Here is a 14,495-nt window from a genome sequence, read left to right as displayed (position 1 = left end):
GCATGCAACTCTTTTCTAAAACTTATTGTTCCTGTCCCAGCGGCGATTTCCGAAATTCTTTCTTTCGAAGTTACCTCCGTACCCATTACCAGATCTTCTTGGTTTGTATGATCCCTCAGTTCTGTCTCCAAAATTCCTATGTCCCCTATTGTTGTATCCTCCAGAATTAAATCCCTTTCTCAAATTGCCTCTCACGTTGAACACACCTTCGGCATCACGAGATGAAACTCTAAATCTATCAAGATCGACTGCCTTGACAGAGGGCAGATTACCTTCTCCCATAAATTTTTGATAAAGATCACCACAATCAAGAGCAAGACTTTTTGGATCACCATCTTTCTCTATCCGAGGCACAGAGCCATAAGATCCCAAAAGCGACGTGACCATCTGGTTGATATCAGATGGGATGTCTCTCAAAACGCTTGTCATTTGCTTTTCAAACTCGGGAGTAATCTCAGGTTTTTCTAAAATCTCAAACTCGTGACCTTCTTTCTTTAATCTTTCAGCATAAAACATTTCATGCTCAGTCAATATGGAGATAGACTCTCCTGTGGTTCCAGCTCTTCCTGTTCTACCCACCCTGTGAGTATGCGAAGCTGTTTCATATTGCACTCCCAGCTGAATCACACTGTTGACACCAGGGAAATCCATACCTCTAGCACCGACGTTAGACGAAACCAAAACTCCCTTTCTGGCACTTCTGAATCTGACCTGGTTTCTGTTGCGAGCACCCTGACTCAAATCTCCATGCAGGGTGTAAACCTCAGCTTTTCTACCATAGTATTCGTCGATGACCTCTTTAGCCAAACAATAGAAGAAATCTGTGGTCTTGATGTTTGGCATGAACACAATCACCTTACCGTTGGTGGCATCTAACTTTTCAATCACCAATTTCAAGGCAACAGCAAAGCTTTCAAAAAGGCTGTTTGTTGTCACAAGTGACTGGTTAACACTGTCCGTCACTTCTGGGCCAGAACTCACATCAATATATTTGTAATCCTCGCCCATCAGTTTGCGAGCAAGTTCTTTGGTGTTCGAATCCATGGTGGCAGAAAACATGGTCACTTTCAGCAAGCTAGGATCTTGATGATTCTCTTTAATCCGGCTAACGATAGCCAAGAGAGCTTCCTTAAAATCATGAGCGCAAAGAACGTCGGCCTCATCAATAACAAAATGTCTCAAATCTTTGAACGATTTTGCAAAAGATTGATCAGACTCCAACATGTCAAGCAATCTTCCTGGTGTTGCCACTAAAGCCGCAGATTTGAATCTTCCATTAACTCCCCTTCTAATCTGATCATATTTCATCTGCCCAACGCACAAATCGATGCCTCTGCGGTTATTTCTAGGGGCTGCATCCTTCCACACCTTATCCAGAGCCCTCTGGGTCTGGAAAGCAAGGTCTCTAGTTGGGTTGATCACCACAGTGTGAACACTCTCCTGCTTTCCAAAATTTTTGTCACTCAACCACTCGTTGATCACAGGGAGACCAAACGCATAAGTCTTACCAGTACCAGTTTTTGCTCTCACTAACACGCCATTACTGGTAGTAAGCATCTCAGGGATCACTCTTCCTTGAACTTCGGTGAGGGTTTCACTTGCGACCTTTGTGAAAACATCCTGAATTTTCAAGTGAAGGGCAGTTTGGTCAACCTGAAGGTTCAGACCTTCGGTGCTATAGAAGGCAGCAGCCCTTCTAACGGCAGGACTGCCTAGAGTTGCCCTCACGGCAGCAAACGGTTTAAGAAGAACAAACATAGAAATATCCTTCTTTAGATAAAATTTTTAGGGAGCGAAAATTTTTCTTACAGGGTCGATCGACTTACAAAATACCACAAGTACGTAATTATTTTAGCATGACAAGAAACGCGTTTTTGTTAGGCTCGGACTTGAATTTTAAGTTCTTAGCAGCCCAAGCAAAGCAAACGTTGAATCCGCAGGCATTTAATGTTCAGCTGCTTTTCAACAATTCACGGCTGTTCAGGCGATTTACCGAGGCAGGATCTACAATAAAGTATATTAACAAAATGACTCCAGGTAATCCTGTAGCCAAAGAACTTCAATTCAAGGCATTTGAAAATCTTCCCGACACAACTGGTTTGAATATTGACGATTTGATAGTATGCATGAACACGCTAAAACTAGAAGAACAGATTCTTCCGTACGCCAGCAGGATCTCTAAGGATACGAATTTATTATTTGTGAATCCACCATTGGGAGCAATACAGGCAGCTTTGGATCATTTGTGGCCTCGTAGCTCTGATACCAGGCCAAACGTGTTTCAAGCTGTCACCACGCACGTTTTGTCCAGCTCGTCAAATTTTGATGTGAATCATATAAAAGCAGGAAAATTACTGATCTCCGCATATCCATCCAAGCAAAGTTTTGAAAGCTTTGCCAGCTCACAGTCTACCTTCTTTCCTGCCGACACAGTTGTCCCTTCTGTAGTGAAAGGGTTATTGGATAATCGCATACTCCAAGCAACGTATTGCCCTTTAAAGGACGTTTACCAGGTACAGGTTGAAACAACAGTCGCAGATTGTTGTCTAAATGCATTGGGCCGGCTCCTGAATTTTGATCTAGGCTCGCTGGGCTACACAGAGTCGGTTGAGCGTATCGTTTCCGACATTGTCGATGAATGCATACAAGTTTTACAATCCACAAGCCATTATCGTGTATTGCATCGATACGACCCGTCAATGACGCGGCTGCTCAAAAAGGAACGGTTAATGGTGCTCATCAAGGAGCTGGTTGAACAGCACGGCTTCAATCACCAGCAGTCAATTCCTGGTTATGCAACCAGCTATATTGTCAACTCAGCTAAGCAACAGCGCCAAGCAACCCCCGTCAATAGCATGTTGAATAATCTGCTCGTATCCAAGCGCGAACTGGAACACCGAGAAAGTGAGCTACCATTTGTCAAATAAATCTCAATATAACACTATACATGTCGCGAATCCTTCTGAACAATTACACGACTTGCCCATCGCAGTAAGAAAAAAGATAAAATATCTGAGCGCTAAGATAATTTTAAAGATTTACAGTCTTTGTTTGTTTTATCAGATACTCAATTAGTGAACGAAACTTAACCCACCACGAGATAAATCTTTGAAGCCCTTCGAAGCATAAAATAGAAAGGATAGCTTTGGGCATAGAAGTAGCCTGGATTCGAACTAGCATCAGAAAGATTCAAAAGGATAGCTTTTTTTTTGTTTCACAAAGCCAAAAAAAAATATCCCTTTTTTGTTTCTATGCAAAACGTCAACTAGTTTTGTGGCCCAAAATTATAGTTCCAATGAGCTTTTTTGAAACTGTCATGGATACCGAGAGCATTGACCGTCCAGGTACGGGAGATGTCTCGATTGATCTGGCTGCTCATATGGTCAAGACTCCGCTTATGTCTCTGGACCTGAATAACATCAACGTCCATGCCAATGACGCAAAAGGCCAGTCAGTTATAATTCCGCTCAATGATGGCAACGCTTTTCGTCCAGACTCACGTCAAACTAATTCGTCAGGGAACTTCCAACCGAATCTCAATTCTGCATTTGATCCCAAATTTCTCGATATGTATACTACAAATTCGCCCAAAGAAGTGATATCACCAACACGATTGCTATACAAAAGTTCAAATAGCACACCAAGGCTAATTCCTGCAATCTCAATGCTTACACCGAGCGGTTATAGTGATGTATTCAAGCAGTCACCCCTCAAGGTGTATTCTAGATCGGATCCACCTCAATCGGCTTCCAGAATGATGTTCCCACGCTCCTTGTATGATGATGTTGAATTGTCCAACGCTTGGCTTGGGAGGGATACCCCGAACGGCGATACTACAGAAAACATGCTTTCGGATGGACATGCATTTGGCAATATGAATGATTCCCATTTTTACATTCAATCCTCGTTGCCTGGTTCACGAGAAGCTAACAGGGTACCAAGTGATTCATCTTACTCGAAAGAAAAATCAAAAAACAGATTTGGTGTGGAAGCGATCAGTTCCCTTCCCTCCTCAAGACCTGTGTCAGAGAGTTTCAAAATACCGACTTTCAATATACCAGCAGACCTGAAGTACGAAGAGAAAGATTTTGATTTTAGCATGGATTACAGACAAGACAAAAAGGTCAAAACAGCTACTTTTCCGACAGTGTCGAACACGATCAAAGAAACTTTTGGTCCACTACTTTTAGGGGAACAACCTGTGAAGAAGAAAAGAGGAAGAAAGCCAGGATCCACCAACAAAAAACGTAAGGAAGCCGCCGCAAAAGACGACAAAAATAAGAAGAAGAAACTGAAAGTTAGATTTCCCAAAAAAAGAAAGACTACGCTATCCGACATAGATCCTGCTGTTCACTTTCAATTTGGGAATGATGATGACTTTCTTGGGCACGACGATTTTGATCTTGCCGACATTGACTCGCACAAACCACATGCCTCTGGCGGGCCAGAGGATATGCAAGATCGGATGAAGAGAATAAGGAATCGTGCGCCTCGATCTAAGAACGGTTGTTGGACTTGCCGACTAAGAAGAAAACGATGCCCTGAGCAGAGACCAGTTTGTTCTGAGTGCGTGAGGTTAGGTCTTGAATGTGATGGTTACTCCTCTGAGCGGCCTGCTTTCATGCGGAATGCAAATGCTGCAAAAGGTAAGATGGAAGAGATTAAAATTATAACGCTAGCCAAGAAAAAACGTGGTTCGAAACAAAGGTACGAACGCGAACAACGCTTGTCTGCAGGCTCTCCCAGCGATCCGCTAAAACCACCTAGTTAAATTTGCAACCGACTCTTTCAATATAAAAAGTCTATTAGTTATAAATGTGTATATATTAGGGTTTTCCATATTGGTGATACGCGTTATAAGGTTTCTCTGTTTGTCCCGCTTCTTGATTCATTGTTTCCATATTCAACGGTTGTTGGAAAAAAAACGGATTATAGTTCATTGCATTAAATGAATCAGCCAGAGGTAACTGGGGGGGAAGATTAAATGCATTGCCGTTGGTGTGGGCCGGGAGAGGGTCAACTGCAGGCTTAAAGAACTGAGATTGAGGTATATCCATAGGGTAGTAAAAGCCCATATTTGCTTGCTGTGGTTGCAGATTGGCCATCAACGGCTGGTTCGACCAGATGTTAGGAAATATCGGAGGACTCGTAGCAGGTGCGGTCTTTGCCGGCGCTTTAGTCAGCTCTGGGGAGTTTGCGGCGCTGGCAGGCTGATTAGTCAAATCTTCCTCGGGATCGCTTACAATTGAGTCGACCATGGAAACAAATTGATGCTCACTTTCCTCGTAATTCAGTCTACCGTCTTCTAGAGGCTTGGTGCGTTTCTTCGAAAATGGCTTCACCTTGCTGTCTGGAAGCAAGAATAATTGAGTAGTATGATCGAATTGCAAATCGACCTTGTTCTCACTTAGAATACGTATTCCCATGTGTGCAACGGAAATCATTCTAAGGACATAGTCACAAAGTTTCATGGATTTATGGCTTTCGTCGGGGAGCTCTCCGATCAAAGCAAGCACCGAAGTCTCAGACTTCTCTTGGAACTTGCTATCGTTGAAATCATCCAATGCATAATTAATTGGTCTGAATTCTTTCAAAGTAACGTCCTCTTTAAAAAGCCTTTTTCTTTCAGGCTTGTAGTCCTTGAATCTCGTATTGGCGTCCACTTGGGAACTTGCCTCCGGGTAAATGCGGAAATATTCAACAGCGTTGTTGACGATTTGTGCCAACTTTAAAGCGTATTTCGGAGTTTGAATCAAATAGCTTCTTGGAAGTTCTCTCTCCTTGAACCAACAAAGCATCAGTCTAACAAGGGGCAGCAACAGATGAGTGAGATCAGGCTGCTCTGAATTTCCATTCCAGTTATCTAGCGAGATCTGCATCATGTTGTCCAAGAATCTGAATGTGAATTTCAAGTATTCTCCGATGATAGCGGTGCTATGGTCTAGCTCGGGATGGACCATGTTGTTATCTACCAGCAGCTCAAATCCTCCAATCAAGATCACAAGCTGTTTGAAATATAGATCATTGAAAACCTGTTTCCGATAATCCAGTTGTTTCATAAATTTGAAAAAGTCCGTCTCAATGTTCTGGATCGAGTGATGATGAACCAAATAGCCCTCCGACTCCTTCCACTGGCCTGGCAGCAGATAGTAATCAAATAGAACAAGGAACTGATACCTTAACAGCTCATATTTCACATTTTTGGTAAGATCGGATTTAGGCGTTGAATTATGCGCTTCGAAAACTCTCAACATCGGATTAGGTTTTTTCGACACATAATTAATAAGGTTACCGAGGCCGATAGGCAATGGTTCGCTGCTGAGGGACGACCGGATAAAGTTGTAGACCACATTGAAGCTATCTTCTTTGAGGTTATCGATGATAGCAATGTGGTTGTAAGGATCTCCCAAAGAAGGCAAGATCAGGAGAGCCAATTTATAAAGCTCAATAGATTTGCTATAATTGTTGTTATCTTCTTTGGAGATTGAAGCTGTCGGCAAATACGTCTTTGCAACCAACGCGCGATATCTAGAGAGGTCTCCAATGTAGAGAACGCATTTGCTAATCACGTAGACCAACGACTCAATCGTGCGTTGGGATGGGGATTTCCTCGGCTCTTTGATAGTGATGTCTATTTTCAGCGTCGTCGTAAGTTTCTTGACTGGAACAAAGAGTACAATGTCATGCGATATGAGAATCTCCTTCACCAAACTGATATAAAAATCATAGCACTTGGAAATAAAGCGCACAAAATGCTCGAAGGTCTTCCGGATTTCCACACTGGTAAAAGGCCTTTGCTTTTTAGACGACGACTTCTTTTTTGACAAGTACCGAAACTGAGACTGAAATATCTTGATCGTAGGGTGATGAAGGTCGACCCATGCTCTGTCGACGACTTTCCCCAACATAACCCGAGAAGCGGTGGGGACGCTCAGGTTATCGAGGATGTAGGTCAGTAGCTTTGACTGAGCGAAACTAACGGTACCGAGCAAAAGGGACTCATCGCTAGAGTACTTATTGCCTAGAATCTCCAGTATCTTCTGCTTGTTCTGAGATAATATCTGCTCTATGGGCTCCTCCAACTTGGAAGGGTTATTGAATTCGGAATTCGTCATCAGTGAAATAGGGCCAAAACGGGGCTCATTGAATGACTGTGAGACGCAGATCTTACTCTTAGACAAATGTTAACTCAAATTCTATGCTCTTCTCGAACAGTAATTTACGCGCTTGTGGATCAAATCACTTGTAAATTCCTGACACTATCTTGAGATAAAAAAATATTCGTTAAGAAATCCACAGTAATAAAATCTCTCATATACCAGGCGACTAGTTCTATGATTGATGATTATTTGCAAATTGAAAAAAAATTTGAGAGATGCCCCAAAACCAACCAGGCTGGTCACAACGCAGCTGCTCATATCCGCAGTAGCTGGGTTTTTGATATTTTCGGCATTTTGTGTCTTGAGATGCCGGTTCCCCAATATTTACATGGCACGAATGAACTACTTAGGCGTGTCAAATCGCAAATTCATGCCTCCGGTGCTTTCCACTAAGTCACTATTTGGCTGGTTGGGTACTGTCTGGCGTATAACGGAAGCCGACATTTTAGAATACGCTGGACTTGATGCTTTTGTGTTTCTTGGGTTCTTCAAGATGAGCATAAAACTACTGTCTGTGTGCTGGCTTTTTTCGGTTCTTATTATCTCACCAATTCGCTACTACTTCACTGGAGACTACGATCAAGGTGACGGTGACGATAGTTCGGACCCAAAGGATCCCTCCGACGCAACAGACTATCACACATATTTGTGGCTCTACGTCATTTTTACCTATATCTTTACTTTCATCACAGAGTATTTCCTCATGCAGCAGACGCGCAAAGTTATTCAGTATCGGCAAAATATTCTTGGTAACCAAAATTCTATTACGGATAGGACCATCCGACTGAGTGGAATTCCCCCCGAACTTCGAAATGAGCGCGCGCTACGGGAAAGCATTGAGTCCTTGGGCATTGGTAAAGTTGCCAAGATAGTCATCTGCAGGGAATGGAAGAAGCTGGATTTGCTGTTCAAACAGAGGAATCGCATCATTCGTAAATTGGAGATCTATTGGGCAAGGTACATCGGCACTACAAAAAACCCGACTTTTAACATTCGGCCGTTTGTTGAAAGCTCATATCCGTTAACACCTGAATACCCGAGATACAGGGATGAAGAAGAAGGCTCGGATAGCACGCATGCCGGTACAGCATCCGATGCAGATACATCAGATTACGAGTATGGCTCCAATTCTGTTGTCGAGTACCAAGGTTCCCCAACCGACATCAATCCTTTCGGAACGACTTTTGGGTCTGCAGTGTATAAGAAGAGACCTCAAATAAAGCTGGGCTTTTTGGGAATTTGGGGTAAATCGGTGGATGCGATCGATTACTATACGCAGCAATTGAACGTGATTGATGAAGAGATTATTGTGGCTCGTCAGAGACATTATCCTGCTACTCCTACAGCATTCATTACGATGGATTCGGTTGCAACGGCACAGATGGTGGCACAGGCAGTTTTAGATCCTCGAGTCAGTTTCTTAATCACCCGCACGGCTCCTGCTCCCAAAGATATCATTTGGGAGAACGTGACTCTGCCACGTAAAGACAGAGTCCTGAAAATCTACTACATCACCATATTGACTGGAATCCTGGGAGTTGCCTTTATTTTCCCTGTCGGTTATCTGGCTACTTTGCTCAATTTGAAGACCATCAGTAAGTTTTGGCCAGATTTAGGAGAGCTTCTTGAAAAACACGAATGGGCACAGAAGTTTGTTACTGAACTACTTCCTGTGTATCTGTTCACCTTGTTAAATTTTGTGATCCCATACCTATACGTTTGGCTGTCGTCCAGACAGGGATTCGTCTCCCACGGAGAGGAGGAGTTGTCGGTGGTGTCCAAGAACTTTTTCTATGTGTTTGTCAACTTGTTCCTGGTTTTCACAATGGCCGGTACCGCTTCGAATTACTGGGGTTATTTGAGCGATTCCAAGAAACTCGCTCTGCAGTTAGCGACCTCCTTGAGAGGATTGTCGTCTTTTTATGTCGATACCATTTTGCTTCAAGGATTGGCTCTTATGCCTTTTAAATTGCTGATTACAGGCCATGTGTTGCGTTTCATGTTTATTCGGGCGAACTGCAAGACACCGAGGGATTTCAAAGAACTTTACAGGCCGCCTGTATTCAATTTCGGTTTGCATCTGCCGCATCCCATTCTCATCTTGATTATCACGTTGCTCTATAGCGTGATGTCTACCAAAATTTTGTCATCGGGGCTTGCATACTTCATCATTGGTTATTTCGTGTACAAGTACCTGCTTATCTACGCATGCATCCATCCGCAGCACTCGACAGGTCAAGTGATGCCAATTATTTTCCGTCGCATTGTTTTAGGGCTGCTTCTCTTCCAATTGACAGTGGCAGGCTCTTTGGCCCTGAACAATGCTTATCTTTTGGCAATGTTCCTCATCCCCTTACCCTTCCTGACGATATTTTACTTGTGGAATTTCGAACGCAACTATCTGCCGCTGAGCTTTTTCATTGCCCTGCGTGCTATCAACAAGGATACGCAGGTCGATACAGATCCGCAAAGCTCGGCGGGCTTGCGAGTGACTCACGCTTTGACAAACGGAGTGAGTTTCTCGTCCTTGAGATCTAGCACCATCGACGAGCGCAGAGAGTATAATCAGACTTATGAGTATCCGTACCTGGTGCAAAGTTTAGATGGCCCATGGCTGGCAGTCGATGCCGAGCAGGTTGTGATGGCTACTAAGGACGGCACAGTGCGGAAACGGTTCACCTTCGAAGAGTTTTAGAATCTATAGAGCGCGAATATATGAAGAGCGATATTCAAAGACCGAGATATTTGAACAATTCAGTCACCAACTCCAGCTTCAATTGGAGTTGATGCATTTCATCCAGTATAAGTGTTTTAAATGATAGGTGGTACATGAGGCGGAAGACTGACATAATCAAAAGTCTGGTGACAACAAGCTTGATGACATGGCTCGTAAAGACGATCAAGGAGATTTTCCAATAGTGGTTGTTCTGATTTTGTAGTAATACGATGTGGATGGCTTCAATAAGGATGACAAGATGTATGATTTGTACCATGTTCGCTGTGATATTGAGGATAAATATATCGTATGGCCAGATAAGCATCACAATCGGGAAGAGCTTGATAAGGTTGGAAAGAAGAATGGTTGAGGAAATGATGCTAATGAAATAATCTCTGGAAAAGTGGACTCTTTGAATATTCGTGGGGCTTGATGATGTAGACGAAGAGGAGGATGCAGACCTTGTTAATCGAGGCAATTCATTCGGAGACAAAGCTTTGGAAGACGACAGAGACGCATGATTTTCAAATTCGACTGTAATTGGGTATCCAAATTCAAGGACTTTGTAGATGAAGAATTGAAGCGACAAATGCAGAACAACGGTATCGAGAACGGCCTTTGTTAAAAAAAACGAATACTGTGACATGATTCTTGGTAATTCCAAGACAATCCGATTGATCAATGACGTTCTGTATATGTTTTCCAAATAATTCTTTTCCTCGTAGGCCCAGGTCAAATAGACCTCGAATAGAAGCATAAGCACCAACAGGCGCAAGAATGGGCCATGTCGTTGGAAAAAAGTTCGTTTCTGGCTTTGCAAATCTCCTTTTCCATCTTCAATATCTGCTCCGTAGTTCAGCGATTGGTTGTAGATCGTGTGTCTGTAGGCCTGAGGTTTCAAAAGCATGAGATCAATGAATAACAGCACCTTATCAAATTCGATATATCGGTCTGCAACCTTGTGACAGTTGGCACATATCGTCAATCGAATATGGTCTCCCTTATATTTCTCATAAAGAGTCTGAATGGGTGTAGAGCACTCCACACAAATCATGCTCAAAACTAAACGATCTTTTTTTTTTAAATATTATTTATTAATTTGCATGTCTCAAAGAAAGGTGTGCCCGTATTTCCAAAATGGCAACTGCCGCTATGGAAACCGATGTCACAATCTTCACATCAAAAATGGACATGAGGATTTGAAGAGCTTTACATCTGCCTCCTCCTTACAGGCCAAGACAGAAGACATAAGAAAGAATATCGATGCCATACTGCCTGATGTTCGCAATGGTGCGATATTGACTGCTTTCAGTTTGCCCCCGCCCGCGAACGTAAACATCATAAGCGGACGAGACATGTCGTACGAGGAGTTACGGGTTCAATATTATCAAAACCCAGATACTGCTGTTCGTGAATATAATAGTCGAAAACAAGACATGATTAAATGCCTGGAATTTGTGCGGAAAGATGCCCAAAAAGCTGCCAGATATTTGCAATTAGCAGCAGAGAAAAATCCAGCAGATGTCAAGCCTTTCATCAATTTCTCTATCGATATGAACCCTGCCCCATCTTCATCGTCATCCTTACCGTTTGGAAATCGAGGTGCATCGCCTTTCAATCAGCAGAGTTCCTCTTTCGGTTCCGCTAAAAATCTTTTTGGGGCACCTGCAGCGCAATCCAATCCGTTTGGCACAGCAGCGACAACTAACACTAACCCATTTGCATCATCCAACACTCCCTCTTTTGGAAGTGCAGGTTTTGGGTCCAAACCCAACCCCTTTGGATCACAAACCAACACAAACAACGCATCTAATCCATTTGGTAGCTCTTCAGGAGTTTCCTCGGGTTTTGGCAAAACAGGTTTTGGACAGCCGACGGGAGCTTTTGCAAGTGCCAAACCAAATCCATTTGGAGGCCAATCCAATGCATCCGCAAGCACTGCCAGTCCATTTGGCGCGGTGTCTGGCAACACAATGAATTCAACTACGACGTCGTTTCCTAATGGAGTCACTGCTGGTGCTTCGTCCTCTGCTGGTCCCTTTGGCGGCCAAAAAACAGCTCCTAGTCCTTTTGGGGGCCAGACTAGTACGATTCAGCCCAGTCCTTTTGGAGCAGGATTACAGTCCACTACGTCTAACGCTGGTCCTTTTGGAAACCCGCAGACATCTTCCGCTTTTGGAAAATCTGGGTTTGGCGCATTTGGGGCTCAAAAAGCTTCTCCTTTTGGCCAGCCTACCGCTAATGCTAATCCTTTTGGCCAAGCTGCGACCAACAATGTCAGCAGCTCGTCACCTTTCACACAGCCATCGTCTACGCCTTTTGGACAGGCTCAAAACTCGCCTTTCGGACAACCAAATGCGACATCCTTTGGACAAACTACATACCCTACTCCTACAGAATTCAAACAGGCTGGAATAGAAGAGCAACAAACCAAAATTGACGACTTGTCCGAATCTATTATTAATGAGTTTAAGGCCGAGCACTTTACTCTGGGACTGGTCCCGGATGTTCCTCCTCCACTCGAGATGTGCTAAGCGTTGCTGGCCGTCACAGTTCGATAACTGTCCGCCAGAAGACGTGAGCTGCGGCTGGTCAAAGCGAATGCTTCGCGATACATTGACCCTATTTCCTGAAGCACCTGCTCTCTTTGAATAGATCCCTCGCAAATTGCTTTCAGTTTGACCTCTAGATTTTTGCGCAAGAAAGGTTTAGTCAAGGACATGCTATCAAAGCCGATTTGGCTGAACCCTTCTGCCAAGGCATAACCGAGCTCTGTTGGAATGAGAACCTTGGACTTGGACTTTCCGCGGCCCTGATCTTCTTTGGTGACATATGAGCGCTCTATAATCTTTTCAATATGCTCGGCGATTGTGGCATCGGTGCCAATTCCGTTGATATCCATCAGCGCAATCAATTCTGGCTCGGTGAGAGGACTAGGAGGTGATGTTTTCCCTGTGGATAACTGTGCAGAGGCTAGGGTAACCTTATCCCCGGCCTGAACTTCCGGAATCTTGGACTTGGATGACTCCCACGAATTGTAGACATATACTTCCAAGTAATTGAGTTCTTTAACAATGAGTCCCGAAGTCGTGAAAGTTTCTGTCCCCCATTTGAGAGTCAAACTAGTTCTCAATCCGGTGGCATCTTTAGAGCAACATCCCAAAAATCGTCGCACCACGTATTCGTAAAGCTTTCGCTCGTTTGCGTTCAATGACTCTCCACTCGTGAAAATAACAGGATGAATAGGAGGGTGTGCTTTGTCGTCGTGGGAGCCCTCTCTCGGCTGCCTGAATTTGCTACCGTCGTTTAACAACATTTGGGCATACTGACCCCATGTTTGAGACTGTGTTTGCGATTGGATCAGTTTTTTGAGATCCATGTTCTTGGGAAATCGGTCGGTTTCGGTCCTGGGATAAGAAATAAATCCAGAATTGTACAGCTTTTCTGCAATGGTGAGCGTTTGCTTTGCGCTGAATTTGAAAAATCTAGCACAGTCTTTCTGCATCTCGACGGTGGTAAGTGGCAAAGGAGCCCAGTTTGAGGTTGGTTTCGTGTCGAGCGATACCACTGTTGCCTCATTACCATCCATCTCGATACAATTTTGATATATGCATAGGGCCGCGAATCTATCGAATAAATGGCCTCTAGTCCATGTGGCCGATGTTGTTCCTTTGGCTTTGTCATTCTTCTTTTTGAAAGTGAGGTTCAAATACCAGAAATCCTCCGGCACAAAGTTCTTGATTCGTTTGTAACGGTCAACCACAAAACCGAGGGTAGGAAACTGACACCCACCATAAGACACAACGTTGTCATATCTAAAATTTCGTCTGAACAAATCCGTGAGAAGCCGCGTGAAGCTGGATCCTGTACGTAAATCAAGTTCCATACGTGTCAGCACGGCGTCGATCGCCTTTTGATCTAATTTCGTGGTATTGCACGCAGCCCGAATCACGTGCGACCGTTCAAGATGGGAGAAATGTGCTCGTTGAGTGGTCTCCAAGTTAATGCTCGGGTTTTTCTTTCGTGCTTGCTCCATAATTTCGTATCCAATATACTCTCCCTCCCGATCGCAATCTGTCCAAATCATCAACACATTAGATCGTGAAGCTTCATCAGTGATATTTTTGGCAATGTTCATGGAATTTTTGTCTGTGTATTTCGTGAGAACAGGTGCATCAAATAGACTCGAGTGCTCGCATTTTCCCCAACCGTAATTCTCAGGGAAATCTATCGTGGTAATGTGGCCAGTCACTGCGGTCATGGTAACCTGACAACTTCCGAATTGCGGGAAATTGAAGTCGAAATCGTAGTTTTTGATCCATCCTACCTTTGTTTCTCGCGTAGATACACGCCCCCCTCCAAGTATGAAAGCCACTGCTTTCGCGATGGCAGGTTTCTCGGCAACACATAGAACCCTCATGACGCGTTGAAAATGATAAATATTTTGATCTGATTATGTAACACTTTGTCTGTGAAATATTTTGCACAATGGCCTGCTCAAGGTACTCACCGCGAAACCTCAACTCCGTTCTGCGACATGCGCACTATGACAAAATCCTATGCTATGAGCAAGGCAACCAAATACAGGAGCAACTTGTCTCAGAAATGCTTGAAAATAA

General features: G+C 43.7%; 7 protein-coding genes across 7 annotated transcripts; 3 read left to right on the top strand and 4 right to left on the bottom strand.

Annotated features, from left to right (window-relative positions):
• Positions 1-15: 15 nt before the first annotated feature.
• On the bottom strand, positions 16-1,758 carry HPODL_01462 (uncharacterized protein; the record flags this gene model as incomplete). The annotated part of the gene is made up of 1 exon (XM_014077972.1): positions 16-1,758. One exon carries the CDS (start codon positions 1,756-1,758, stop codon positions 16-18), a length of 1,743 nt encoding a protein of 580 aa, XP_013933447.1.
• A 98-nt stretch (positions 1,759-1,856) lies between these two features.
• HPODL_01461 (2-dehydropantoate 2-reductase (Ketopantoate reductase) (KPA reductase) (KPR)) lies at positions 1,857-2,927 on the top strand (the record flags this gene model as incomplete). The annotated part of the gene is made up of 1 exon (XM_014077971.1): positions 1,857-2,927. One exon carries the CDS (start codon positions 1,857-1,859, stop codon positions 2,925-2,927), a length of 1,071 nt encoding a protein of 356 aa, XP_013933446.1.
• Positions 2,928-3,295: 368 nt separating this feature from the next.
• Positions 3,296-4,771, top strand: HPODL_01460 (Transcriptional regulatory protein UME6; the record flags this gene model as incomplete). The annotated part of the gene is made up of 1 exon (XM_014077970.1): positions 3,296-4,771. The coding sequence occupies one exon, from the start codon at positions 3,296-3,298 to the stop codon at positions 4,769-4,771; it is 1,476 nt and encodes a 491-aa protein (XP_013933445.1).
• A 55-nt stretch (positions 4,772-4,826) lies between these two features.
• On the bottom strand, positions 4,827-7,115 carry HPODL_01459 (uncharacterized protein; the record flags this gene model as incomplete). The annotated part of the gene is made up of 1 exon (XM_014077969.1): positions 4,827-7,115. The coding sequence occupies one exon, from the start codon at positions 7,113-7,115 to the stop codon at positions 4,827-4,829; it is 2,289 nt and encodes a 762-aa protein (XP_013933444.1).
• A 373-nt stretch (positions 7,116-7,488) lies between these two features.
• On the top strand, positions 7,489-9,855 carry HPODL_01458 (uncharacterized protein; the record flags this gene model as incomplete). The annotated part of the gene is made up of 1 exon (XM_014077968.1): positions 7,489-9,855. The coding sequence occupies one exon, from the start codon at positions 7,489-7,491 to the stop codon at positions 9,853-9,855; it is 2,367 nt and encodes a 788-aa protein (XP_013933443.1).
• A 34-nt stretch (positions 9,856-9,889) lies between these two features.
• Positions 9,890-10,936, bottom strand: HPODL_01457 (Protein ARV1; the record flags this gene model as incomplete). The annotated part of the gene is made up of 1 exon (XM_014077967.1): positions 9,890-10,936. One exon carries the CDS (start codon positions 10,934-10,936, stop codon positions 9,890-9,892), a length of 1,047 nt encoding a protein of 348 aa, XP_013933442.1.
• Positions 10,937-12,406: 1,470 nt separating this feature from the next.
• On the bottom strand, positions 12,407-14,296 carry HPODL_01455 (DNA topoisomerase 3; the record flags this gene model as incomplete). The annotated part of the gene is made up of 1 exon (XM_014077966.1): positions 12,407-14,296. The coding sequence occupies one exon, from the start codon at positions 14,294-14,296 to the stop codon at positions 12,407-12,409; it is 1,890 nt and encodes a 629-aa protein (XP_013933441.1).
• Between the last annotated feature and the right edge of the window lie 199 nt (positions 14,297-14,495).

Source organism: Ogataea parapolymorpha, chromosome VI, assembly GCF_000187245.1.
Source record: "Ogataea parapolymorpha DL-1 chromosome VI, whole genome shotgun sequence".
NCBI lineage: Eukaryota > Fungi > Ascomycota > Pichiomycetes > Pichiales > Pichiaceae > Ogataea > Ogataea parapolymorpha.
This window is presented reverse-complemented; position numbering and strand designations above follow the sequence as displayed.